Source organism: Prosopis cineraria, unplaced genomic scaffold (genome assembly GCF_029017545.1).
Source record: "Prosopis cineraria cultivar Desert tree isolate PC_DT_omini unplaced genomic scaffold, ASM2901754v1 PC6, whole genome shotgun sequence".
Taxonomy (NCBI): domain Eukaryota; kingdom Viridiplantae; phylum Streptophyta; class Magnoliopsida; order Fabales; family Fabaceae; genus Prosopis; species Prosopis cineraria.
Window position 1 is genome coordinate 2,010,560 of NW_026555337.1, and position 13,150 is coordinate 2,023,709.

The 13,150-nt window shown below is 33.3% G+C and overlaps 1 protein-coding gene across 1 annotated transcript; it reads left to right on the plus strand.

Moving 5' to 3' along the window:
- Window positions 1–11,039: 11,039 nt before the first annotated feature.
- On the plus strand, window positions 11,040–12,084 carry LOC129314506 (ruBisCO-associated protein-like). The gene has a single exon (XM_054957957.1). The coding sequence runs from the start codon at window positions 11,089–11,091 to the stop codon at window positions 11,923–11,925; it is 837 nt and encodes a 278-aa protein (XP_054813932.1). The 5' UTR covers window positions 11,040–11,088; the 3' UTR covers window positions 11,926–12,084.
- The last annotated feature ends 1,066 nt before the right edge of the window (window positions 12,085–13,150 follow it).

Below are 13,150 nucleotides of genomic sequence, written 5' to 3' on the forward strand. Positions count from 1 at the left end.
CACTTAAAATTTTATATTAAAATGTTTACTCTAAATAAATAAATTATGCAATTTCTATAGCCTTATGTCTCAACTAATAGTACTATTGCCAGTCATCACTGAATAATAAACAATTTCAAAACTCAACCCAAGTGACAAATAAGTCCTATACTAGTAAATAATTATTCTACAAATTAAAATGAGATTTAAAGCTCACTCAAGCTAAGCCTGAGGCTTCTAGACACTTCCCCATTACTTCACTAAGCTTGCTTAAAATGTTAAAGAAAGGGTGAGCACTAACATCTTAATAACCTAAAATTTAACCATACATGCAAATTACAACCACACAATTATATAACCAATATACAAGTGAGTTCATAAGAATAATTTAGTTATGACATAGGAATTTCATAGAATATAGTTCATAACATGTTAATATGCAATATGAATAATTCCCTTATTACTCCGTCCATCCTTATTTTACTGACCAGAACTATAGACTTAAATATGGTTTGGCCCACATGCTGAACTAACTAAGCTTCTCTGGGAGGTATGCTTGGTCAAAGGTACAAAACCTAAACCCAGACTATAGCTCTTGTCTTCAAAAAACCCAATCAAGAGGGGTTACTATCCCATATTTTCCCTTCATAAACCCTGCTAGGATAAGTATTGAGGAACGAGAATTTGAATAAGGCCAACCACTGTGTGCGTAATAGAGGCAGACCACATGGTCACTAAATTATATATACATCAACATTATCATTTCCTCATCAAGTTATTCCCCAATGCATATTGCACATATACAACATTTATATCACATACAAGCATGTTTGAAAAGAAATAGAAATATCTCATTCGATCAACTCAACTTAAAAGCATGCTTGAAAGAAATAAACTACTCTTAAATAATATATAATTTCCATCAAATAAAAATTATTAATATGCTTTCACAAGCATGCTTGAAAAGAAACAATAATAATTGAATTTGTGATTATACACATTCGTTATCAAACACAAAGATTGCACAAATATAAAAAAAACTCAAGTTACCTATTCTCCCCAAGCTAATTAACAAACAACCACATAGAAAAATCAAGCAAAAAGAGCTCTCAGTAAAAATTTAGAAAGAACTCTACAGAGTGAGCGAATGCGGTAAAGAAGATGTTGGGATAAAAACATATAGTGGTGTAGGGTTTAAAACTAGATCATAATTTAGACTCAAATTTATAAACCTAAACTAATTTTATTTTCATCAATTATTATATTTTTATAATATCTTTAAAGATAATTCTAGAATTATTTGATATCTTTTAAAGCTAAACAAAATGTTATGACTTTTAATATTATATATATATTTATAAGTTATTACAAATATTTATTAAATTTAGTTACTGTAGTTGTTATTTTTTATCTATATACATATTACTATCTTACTATTTTAGGCTCAATATTTAATCCTATGCCCTTCTTAAGGCGCCTATCAACAATATGAGGTCCAATAAAATGTGGGATATTACAATTATTAACTAAAAAAAATGGACAAACAACAGAAAATATGATAATGAACAACTTAATGTAGGGTATGAACAATAGTATGTATGAAAATAAACAACTTAAAGTAATAGACAAACAACTATCTTTTGGTAAGGACAACTAGATAATTTCCCTTAGCATTTTACTTTCATTGTAGTACCCTTGGACTATAATAAAATTTCAAATTTTTTGAGGTTCTCTTATGTATTAATTATGATTAAAGGGTCTTTATTGAAAATTTTTCTTATTTATATGCTTTGATTTCCATGGGAAAGTAACACATATTAACACCAGACTAATTTATTTTCTTTGTCCACACAGGAAGAAAAAAATCAATCTCCCCTAATCTAATAATAGTAAAACCAAATAAAGAGATTAAAATAATGGAATATGAGATAATGGTTAATTAAGATAATTAAAATTTATTTAAGATATTAGAATTATCCATTAAGCATATTTGAAAAATGATTTTATTCATTAAAATCAGGAGTTATTATTTATTTTATTGTTATCTTAAATATTAGTATTTTTAATATTAGATTTAGATTTAGGATTTGGGATTTAAATTTAAGTTTTTATTATTTTATTATTCTTAGAGCTATATAAATAGAGTTATATTTTTCATTTGTATTCAACTTTTGAGTATTATTGAATAAGAGTTTTTAAGACTTTCAGCCTTCTCCCTCCTTTTTTCTTTCTCCCTCCTCCTTCTCTTGTCTCTACTCCCCTTTCCCTTTCTTATTTTACATCAATTTGGTATCAAAGCTAGGTTTCCATCACACGTTTGTTGCCAACTTTACTTAGAAAGTAAAACTTTTTCATTAAAATTGGAATGTCCAAAGAAAGTATAACGAATTCACTATTCAACATGGTTGACTATAATGCTTTCATCACCTTCTACAAGTTTGCTCACTATTGGATCTTAGAGGTTTGCAATTTTTTCATATTTTTGGGCATTTTGAATAATTTTTTATTTTTTATTTTTTATTGATCTAAATTTTTGTATTCCAAAAAAAAAAATGTTATGATGCTTAGTTACCAATATGAGTTACAGCATATACACACATTTAGATTATCGATATGAATATGCCGATCTACCATAATATGCTCAACGGCGAAAGGATTTTCCTTAATGGTAAACACGTAATGAATATCAACAACGGTATGCATATTCATCGTAAGATACTTATTTGCAAGATAGCTATTGGTATGACTATGAAGAGCAACTGTATGAGTATACAAGGCGTCAACAATATGAGCATACTTATTGTGACAATTATAAGCATCGCTATCTTCAGTTGAAGTATGCTAATCATGAGCGATATGAGTATGAAGACTAATATCGACATGAGTACATTGAGCAACGACAATATGAGCATCTTAATAGCCATCAACATGATTATGTTTATTAATACCAGTATGGTACTCGTTTCCATTATGAATATGTTGACTTTTAGGAGAACATAGACCAAATTATAGTTAAACTGGATCGCTTTCAGTAAGAACAAAATTGTTATTTTGACAAGTGTAGGAGGAATTGTGAAGTTAAGAAAGCAATATATGATATTAAGAGGATGATTGATGAATTAAGGAAACAAATAGAAGAACAAGCATCAAGCGAATCAACAATAGCAAAAGCTCCTTTCTCGCCAGTAGAAGATTCTCTGAACAATTATCAAGTTGTCCACTATATGTCAATACAAGTGGCTTCTTCTCAAATTTTTACTAGAAAGGATCAATCTCATCATGCTATAGCTATTCTTTATTTGCAGGCTACATCTCCTAAGGTAACTTCATTGCTTAATGGTCAAATCCAACAATACTTTCTTTATTGAAAAGGTTTTTCAAAGATTTCACATGTCGAACTACTTACTCTTTTCAGAGTTTATTCTTTTGATACCCCACTTGTTGGAAAGAATTCTCAAATCCAGGATGAGGTTTTATTAAAATAATGTAAGAAATTCAATGTATTAACTAGTTTTATTAATTATTAGGCGTTGAAATTGATAGGTACTAATGGTGGCGATGTAAGGAGGAAATAAAGAGAGTGAGGCAGCGTGTTAGGATAAATGATTCGAGCCTAGCTAAAACCCTAGCTAGGCCGCAATAATAATGGGATGTATAGTTCGCCTCACCGGGAAACTCAGGCCAAGAGATACAGTGTGGGGCTTTTGCTTACCTGGAAAGTTGAAGACTTTGCTGATAAACAGAAGACAACGAGAATTACTTATGACCGACCCCAACACTTCTCCTAACAGTTTCTCCACTTCCATCACTCTTCCTTTGACCCTTCTTTCGCTGTTGCTGTATTTTCAGTCTCGTCATGCTCCCCAGTGACCACCACATACACAGAGTACTTGCAATTGATCAGCTTTATTGCTTTTCAAGTGCTGATGCAATAAATGATTCTCGTTTCTACACCTTTCTACTATTTTAACTTCATTCCAGCACGCAGAAACAAGTCAAGCTCGGAAGAACAAGCCGAGAACGCGAGAGATTGAGAGAAAGGTGCTTCAACTTAAGAGTCTGTGTAGTTGATGTACTCGATCACACTCGTTGCCGTATATCACGTAGTCGATAATATCCTGGAGTAATAATGGATGGTTCAGCAAACAAAGTCTTGTGATGTTTATACTATGCTACACACGCTTGGATGTAATAACGAAAAAGTAATAGTAGCATCGATCAGACGCACATGACCAAGGAGAGGCGTGAAATGATCTCACACAGTTCTTTAAAGAGTAATGCACGTTTTGTGAAACTGATGGGCTCTCTATTTTTAATTGGCGTACTTTCTTCCCAGATGCTTCATCATGTAAATATAGATGGCTACTCGTCACTAATAAAGCAGTTTACTTCAATGTCTTTTCCAGCAGCTAATATGATTGTGAAGAAGAAGTAAAAAGCAGGAATCACGGAAAGTGATATGGATCGATCACAGGACATCGAAGGGAAGTGAATTTAAAATAAAAATGTCACCTCCGTAGCTTTCTCTCCTTCTCAGTTGTCATATGTTGACAATTTGAACTGAGGATACTATCTTCGCGTAGCATAAATCTTCGTCTGAATTAGTCTTCATATACGGCTTTTCAATATATGATTTGTCAAGCAATAAATAGTGCCTCACATTGATTTGATCTTTGCCCACCTTTAGAAATATCACTACTCCTACGTCTTGTCAAAATGCACTCCCTTTAATTAGCGTTTGCCACATCAATGATCAGTAGTTTTGGTTGAAATATTCGAGCATGAATTGTGATTTATCATTTTCCTATTAGTTTGTTGATTTTCATGTTTTATTTTAAATAAAATAATAATGAAGTTTAAGAAAAATACTTTGTACGTAATCGACGCAAAAATATAAAAGCGTGTTATTATTTGAAAAATATCTTGGAATAACTATATTGTTTCGAATGAAAATGCCAGCAATTTACAATACTGAAAAGAATTCAGATGGGTACCCTCAAACTCCACAATTTGGTGGAAAAGTTGAAAAATAATTATGGTGGACAAAGATATGTAACCAGTGGACAAACAAGAGGCATCAATGGGTCCTTTTCCAAAGTGCATATTCATCTGTACAACGACGGAATTGGAACTGAACTTTCTCAAGTAATAATGAATAGGGAATAATAGAGACTATGATGGGATTGAAGATAATATACTTGCACACGGGTCGACTCAATCTTACTTCTTCTACACATGAGAGACAGTTAGAGTTCAATTTAGCAATGATACGACAGCGTTGTGGAATGTTGAGTCAAAAAGGACACTGGCTGACATGCAACCACGCTAGTTTGCAGTTCCGGTTCGTTGCAATCAATACTGGTCTTGATTTTTTTGTTTCAAGATTAACATTTAACGAGTGCTGTTTGTCTAATCATTGGTCGATGTTAACTTTCATCAGCCAACAAGCTAAGTTTCAGGTTCTTTCTTCATCTTCTTTACCTCTTAAGTCCTGATTCAATCATTCTCGTCTTTCATCAATCAAGGAGATTTTCTTTTATTGTAGTTGTGGGATCCGAAGAAGCAAGATTCCTTGACGCGCGCAGATGTGGAATGACCGAATGAGATTCCACTGCCTTTTCCAACGAAGTTCAATGGGGGGAGCAATATCGATCACTATAATTATTAGGAGGCAGATGAATTTAAGGTCAAGTTAGGTTTCATTTGAAGCGGAATGAGCATCTAGACTAGAAGACATTATTAGTATAATTTAAATTTCAATGGTTGGATGTGATATTCTCTGTGGGTTGGTCTCTGATTCAAGTCACTATAGGCCGTAGAGACCCGTCAGTATAATTGGAATGCTTTGTAAGTTCAGAATACATTGATGTGTGATTAAAGAATATAGATCAGAAGATATAACTTCAATTCAAACTAGGTCATCACTTCAGTTTCGAGATCGATCATTTAGCTTTTGTTAAGGTTGCAAATCTTGTTTCGTTCCCATCCAATTAGTCCATGCGCCCAAATTAAGAGAAAATATGACACTACTGATGCATGCTCAATTGAGTTCTTAGTACTGATTAACAACAGTGAGAACCATGCTTTACTCACATTTTATTATTTGAGACAAGTCTCGCACTCGCGGTTTAAATATTTTGATTTGTTGATCACTTTGTTGAAGAAATTAGATATGTGCTAAGTGTTTAAAACAGCTCGCCCGCCTAAGGGATAGGTCGACCTGAATATTGATGGCGTAGCTGAGTTATGGAGGGTGGGGTCGGGTTTCAAACTTGTACACGTCATGGAGATTTAAGTTATCATCATATATTATTTAAAATTAAAGACAACTCCACACGTTTACCTCATCAACTAGATACGTTTTCCCTTGTACATGCAATTCCACCTACTGGGCTACTAGTTGCACTCTTTCTAATTTGTTTTCAGCTTGAGATTGATATATGTTAGTTAATATTCATGACGATAATCTCATGTTTTAAAAGGCTTTTAATTTAACGGGTTCTGTGTTAGAAATGCTCAATTATATATAGCCTTTGAAGCCCAAATATTGCTGAGATCTTAAGATTGGCCCGACTTGAACGCTAACAAGAATATGGGCTGCTTTCCGGCCCCAGCTTTTTGGACTTGTGTCTTCCAGTAATAACTGACAATAATGCTGCATTTGATTTTTCTTTTTTTTTTTTTAAGGAAGGGATGATAAGTTGGTAGCTGTTACCATATTAAGGTTAGAGAAAACTTATAAACTCAGGTCTCGTTTGGCTCTGGAGCAATTCAGAAGATTTTTATTACCAAAAGTCAGAAAGTTGATTTGTCAATGTGGCAATTTGCAAAAAATGGGAAATACACTATTAAGTCGAGTTACCATGTGGCTAAGGGGTTGAAAAAGGAGGTTGTTAAAAAAAACTAGAGTAGCTTAGAGCAAGTTTCAAAGCAAGTTTGGAAGGGCATTTGGAATTTAAATGTTCCCTCAAAAGTGCAGCAATTTTGTGGAGAGTGTTAAATGGAGCTTTGGTAACAAGGGAAGCTCTGTTTAGGAGGAAGTGTGAAAAAGATCTTTTGTGCCCTGTTTATAATGAGGAGGTAAAATCTCCTAAGCATGTGCTGTTTTTCTGCCCTTGGGTTAGCAAAGTTCAACATGGTAGTCCTTGGGCTTTGATTTTTACTGATGTAAATATTATGAGTTTTGGAATTGGCTTAAGGATATGTTGGTGATGAATAGGCATATAAAGGATTCAAGGAAGGCCTTCATTGCTGCTACTTGCTAGGGGATTTGGAAGGGTAGATGTGATTGGATTTTTAATTCCATGCAAGTTAACCCTGCAAAGGTGATTGAAGCGGCTGCCTCTTCAGTTGATGAGTGTCAGTGAGCTAGAAGTATTGAGGAAAGAACTACAGAAGATTTGCTAGATGCAAAATTAACAGGAGTGACTGTTGGAGGCCACTTAAAAAGGAAGAAATTAAGATCAATGTAGATGGAGCCTTTTCTTACAATGGTGGTAAGGCTGGGTTGGGAATGGTATGTGGAAATGCAGAAGGGAAACTTATGGGTGGTATGAGTGAAAGCATTTTTGCTAACTCTGCATTTATGGCGGAATGTTTGGCAATAAGGAATGCTTTGCTGATTAGCAATAAATTTGAGGGGTAAAAGAGTTTGTATTGGAATAGATTGTGAGGATATGTTTAATTGCATTTATGCCAATTTAGTTGATTGTTGTAAATGGCAAAGTGCTATAGCGGTATCTGATATCTTGTTGCTCAAGGAGTTGAAGCTGTGGGTTTCTTTTTTCTTAGTTGCAGGATAAGGAAACAAAGTTGTAGATATGTCAATATAACTGGGAAAACAATCGAGCTCGACTCTTAAGGGCCTGAGTCCTTGAGTCCAATTCCTTATTTTTAACCCCATTTATGAGGTCTGGCCCTTATTTGAAGGGCTCAGGGCCAAGCCCTTAAGCCCTGTTCTAAAAAATTTAAATAAAATTAACTACTATAAATTAATTAAAATATTTTTCAAAATCTTCATAATCTTTTAGAAATTAGCAACACACATTTAGAAATTTAAATTATAACATTCATCAATCAAAACTCAAATCTTCCTCATCTTCATCGTCTATAAATAAAACATTAGAACCTTCAATAGTAGGTCCACTTGTTGAAGTGAAAGAGCTTTAATGTCAATACACTCTTCAACCGCTTCTTCCTTACCTATAATAAATATTAACAAAGTTGTGTTGTTATTAAATATACACACTCACAAATATAAGAAGACAAAATATTTAGATATATTACAAGAACAAGAGGCGTGAGGCGGGGGGGCAAGGGCAACGGCGTGAGTCTGAAGGAGAAGCAATCGCAGGTTCAAGGTGAGGAGTGACTAGGGTTCATGCATGGTTCAAGAATCAGGATTAGGGAGGGCTTTAAGTGACAAGTCCATGACTTCAAGCATGTGTTTGGTGTTTCACTAAAAAAAAATAACAAGACTTAAAAGGCCACTCGGGCCCCAGCCATTTTTTACAGGGCTATTAGGGCCAGACTCTTAAGCTCATTACTTTAAAAAAATAATTTTTAAAGTCAAAACTCTTATTTAAATAGTGCCTCCAAGCCCGGCTCTCATGCCCGACTTTATATGTCACCAACTAGAGGTAAAAAGGGGTTGGAGCCTTATAGGTGCCTAGAAAGAACATCAACTCCTTTGTTTGGTATTCTTTTGGTTGATATGAGGAGGAATAGGAAAAGGATTGCTGTAGAAAGTGCTGTTGTGTAGAGAAGAGTTAGTATTGGCTGATAGTTATGCTTTCTAGACATTTTATCATTGCTTTTGGTTTGTTGCTGTTCTTTTTTTATTTTCTTTTTGTAGGTTGTACCTAAGATTTATTGCTTCTTGAATAGGTTGTATCTAGGTTTATTTACTTTCTTTTTTTCTTTTTCTATTTAATGTGTGTAATATTTTTTTGATATCAATAAAACGAGCTCCTTTTTTGTAAAAAAAAAAAAGTCTTATTTGATTATTAGAATGGAATAAAATGAAATGAATTAAAAAAATAAAGGTAAAAATAATATTCCTTTCATTCAAAAATGTAAGGCATTTTTAGTTTCTGGAGGTGTAATTATTATATTTTTTTCAAAAATAGCCCCTATTGGTAGTGACTTTATATTTATTATTGGGTATTTAATAGAGATAAATATAAAAAGATAGGACTAATTTGAAAGTAGGAAACTATTTTATTAGAAGTGAGATTCAGTTAAAAATACCTTACATTTTTAAATAGAGGGAGTACAATCATAAAAGATGGTGAACCACATTTATAAAGGAAAGAGGTAATTTAATACATGGGGTTAAAAATTATGATTCATGAAATTTTTAAAGAATGTGATAATTTTCAAATTTGAAATATATATTAATAAGTTTTTATCACACTTACTAGGGATGTGATTTAATTCATTTTTGTATTTATTTTTTTCCAATCAATTCCATTCCTTTTTTTTTAACAATCAAACGGACCTTAACTTTATATATTTAAGATATTTATTTTTAATTAAAACAAGATAGGAGCATTATTTATAGACTATTTATTTTATAATAAATTCTTATTATTAATATTATTAACACATTAAAATTTATTTATTTTAATTTAATTAAATAAAAATATATTAAGTATATTTAAGTATTGCCAATCAATGTCCCCACCATGGGCTGTACTATATGTAATTCAAGAAGGCCAATGCTCCCCATGAATTTGGAAAAAATTATAAGAAGGGGTTATAAGTTTTATTACTGTACACTTCTTGATCTAAATATTTTATATCCTTTAACTTAACTTTTAAGATATTTGGGTTTTAAAATAATTTTAAATATATTCAGTTAAAGGCCAAAAAAATGTTGCATCCCCTTTAGAAAGCCAGATTTTGGCACGGTCACTAATCCCCACCCTACCTAGTTTTAGAAAGCCAGAATAATAATTCAAAGAAAGAAAAAATATCTGGTCCGAGGAAAAAAGAAAGACCAATCATATGCTTCCCCTTTTCCGCCGTGGGAAAAATGATACACTCAACGATTTGAATCCAAAGACAGACCCATATCACCAAGCTGATCCTCCTGAGTCTAGAAGGTTGGCAGGGAACAACAGTCATGTTGCTGCTAGCGTAAGTTCCCTTTAGGTTGGCGGGGGTTGGTTTTGACAGTTACTGCACCCGTCAATTATTATAAAAAATATAAAAAAATAATAATAATTTTTTTTAATTATATAAATAATAATCTGATATTTAAAAATATCATAATTTTATTAAAATTTTTAGAGACCTTTTTATTAATAAATTTTAAATTAAAAAGATTTTTTATTTTTATTAATAAATTATAATTTTTTATTCAATTTTTATTATTTTTTAAATAAAATTTGTAATTCTTTAAATAAAAATTATGAATGGGATTTATTATTTTAAAAATTTATTTTTAAATAGTAAAAATTAAAATTAAAATTTTTTAATTTGTTATTCAATTCTCACAATTCATAGAATAAAAGTTATTACTTTTTAAGCGAAAGTTATGACTGAAACTTTTTTTTTTAATAATAGAATTATATTTAATAAGTTTATAAAATAAAAATTGTGATTGAAACTTGTGATTTTTAATAATGATAAAATAATTTTTTTATTTTAAAATTTATTGGCACAAAGGTGCTTAATAATCTCATTTGAATTATAGCATTTCGAGAGTTTAAATTATCATTTATATAATTTAAAAATTATTATTGTTATTTTTCCTTATATATACTGATATTTCAGTTATGTTTAAATTTAATGGTTTAGCGTATACTTTTACCCCAAAAAAGGTAATAAAGAAGTGGTTATGTAATTTAATATGGTTATATATTTTTGAGAAGTGGAAAAAGTAATAATTACCCTGAAAGTATATCACTGTGATTGTATTTTAAAAAAACGAAAAATCGGGGATCTGATTTAATAATTAACGAAGGAGGATTAGGGAGTGAGATTGTGATTGAAGCAGCTCAAACATATAAAAGCAAATCCAGCCTTGGCTCAAGCTTCACAAAACAAGACCCGCTTAACCGCTTAAGTGTATATATAATATTATCTAGCTCGGCAGATAAAACAATGTCGCAGATATTTCGCCAGTACACGTACGACGACTCGTTCCTGAAGGTGTTCGTGGACAGCAGGCTGGCGAACGAGTACCAGATCGCTCTGATATTCGCCAGAGACTACGACGAATCCGATGGCCCCACCAACGGAATCTTCCGCATCTACTGGGACCAGACCAAAATCACTCCGTCTTCCATCCTTCAGTTCAGAGAGAGCCTTCCCCATAACGTCACCCTCAAAGTCTTCATCTCCATCGGAGATCGCGATGTTAAATATCGCTTCCGCCCTATCGATGCTCAGTCATGGATCTCCAACGCCACCGAATCTCTCACCAGCATCATCCGTGACAACCTCTACGCCCTGACCCTCAATCAAATCGAATTCGGACTCGACGTCTTCTACGAACACATCGACGACAACGTCGAGCCAAACGGCTTCGCTCAGTGCATAGGCCAGCTTATCAGGAACCTCAAGGCGGCTAAAGTCATAACCGCCGCTTCCATCTCTCCGTCGTCCAGTCTTAACGACGACTACTACTCCTTGCTGAATCGGAAGTTTCCCAGCCTTGTAGATTTGGTGGATTATCAGTTTCAGAATGAGATAACTTCTGTGGACAGTCCCGTGCTCTTGGAGGAACGATTCAGTGCTGTTTCCAGGTTCTATCCCAAAAGGAAGCTTCTCGCTGGCTATAGTGCCGAGAACGAGGACTGGACTAATCTATCACCCATTGTCTTTTTTGTGTTTGGTTCAAGACTCTTCAATAAGAGAGAATCAGTTGCGGGTTTCTCCATTATCTACCATGATTTTGTTAATCGCATTTCTTCGCCGTCATCGGTCTCGCCTCCTTGATTGTGCGTGCCGGTGGATGTGTGGATATTTATATACATTCACGTATGCATGTACGTGTGTGCACCTGGAGAAGAAACAACATTTCCATGGGTCCTTCAAAAGCCTGAATGTATTAATCAATATATATACATATATATATAGTGCTCCTCCCTTTGCCAACTAGGTGCATGTGTTGTTTGTTATAAATAAAATCTGTGGTGATATTCAGGGTTAATTAAAACTCTCACAATGTAAATAAAAACAAAAATACAAGGCCTATGGTGGTGGCATATATATAAACGAGCGCGAGCGCGATGGATATTTATAAAGAACAAATCAGTCCATTTGCTCATTCTCGTTCCTATTTCATTATCGTCATGGGTTCGCTAGAGCGGGATTTTGAAATTTGTATATCTGTGTCAGAAAGCATATATATATATTATATATAGCAGACACTGAACAAAAAAATAGTATTCAATTAGAACCCTACCATTATTAACTCCTTACTTCTCTGCAAGATTGTTAAATTGTCTTTGAGAATATGTGTGCTGTGTGGGCAGTATGCAAAGACCAAAATCTATGTTTTAGCAATTCCACCATCAAACGTGTTTTTGGGTGGGCACGCGCACAGACTTACAACTGCAAACACATTGAAATTAATTCTATAGCATGGAATAGGTAAGGACGCTTGTGATTTCTCTCGTGACACAAGTGATTTCTGTACACAGTATATAAAAATCTTATAACGAATAAGTTTTCTGCTAACTATTTATGATCTTTTTGCTTGGTGTGCAGAAATACCTCGTTTTTATCAAAATACTGAACGCTTTACTCCCATCACTTCACCAATACATGATGTGAGAAAAGGCTAAAAAAATCCCACATATTAAGCGTAGAGCTTACTTATAAAAAAATGAAGTACATGGGTGGATTGAAAGATATTTGGCAGACTAGCTCAACATAAATTACACGCAGAGCTTACTTATTTATGCGTCATGCTCGTCATGTTTTTAAGGTTGCTCGAACTTAAAACGTGTATAAAATTAAGCTACCCTAGTTAATTGACTTGATTGCTTTAATTTATCGAACGGTTGCTGCATAAGCGAATTTGAATTTGTTTGGAAAAAAAGTTAGGAAAGATGTTAAGTTTTCCAGTGGTGGAATGAGAGAAGCATGACGTCACACATCTTACATAAAACGAAAGAGAATCAAGAATCAAGTGACGAAGGTAAACATTCCGAGAACT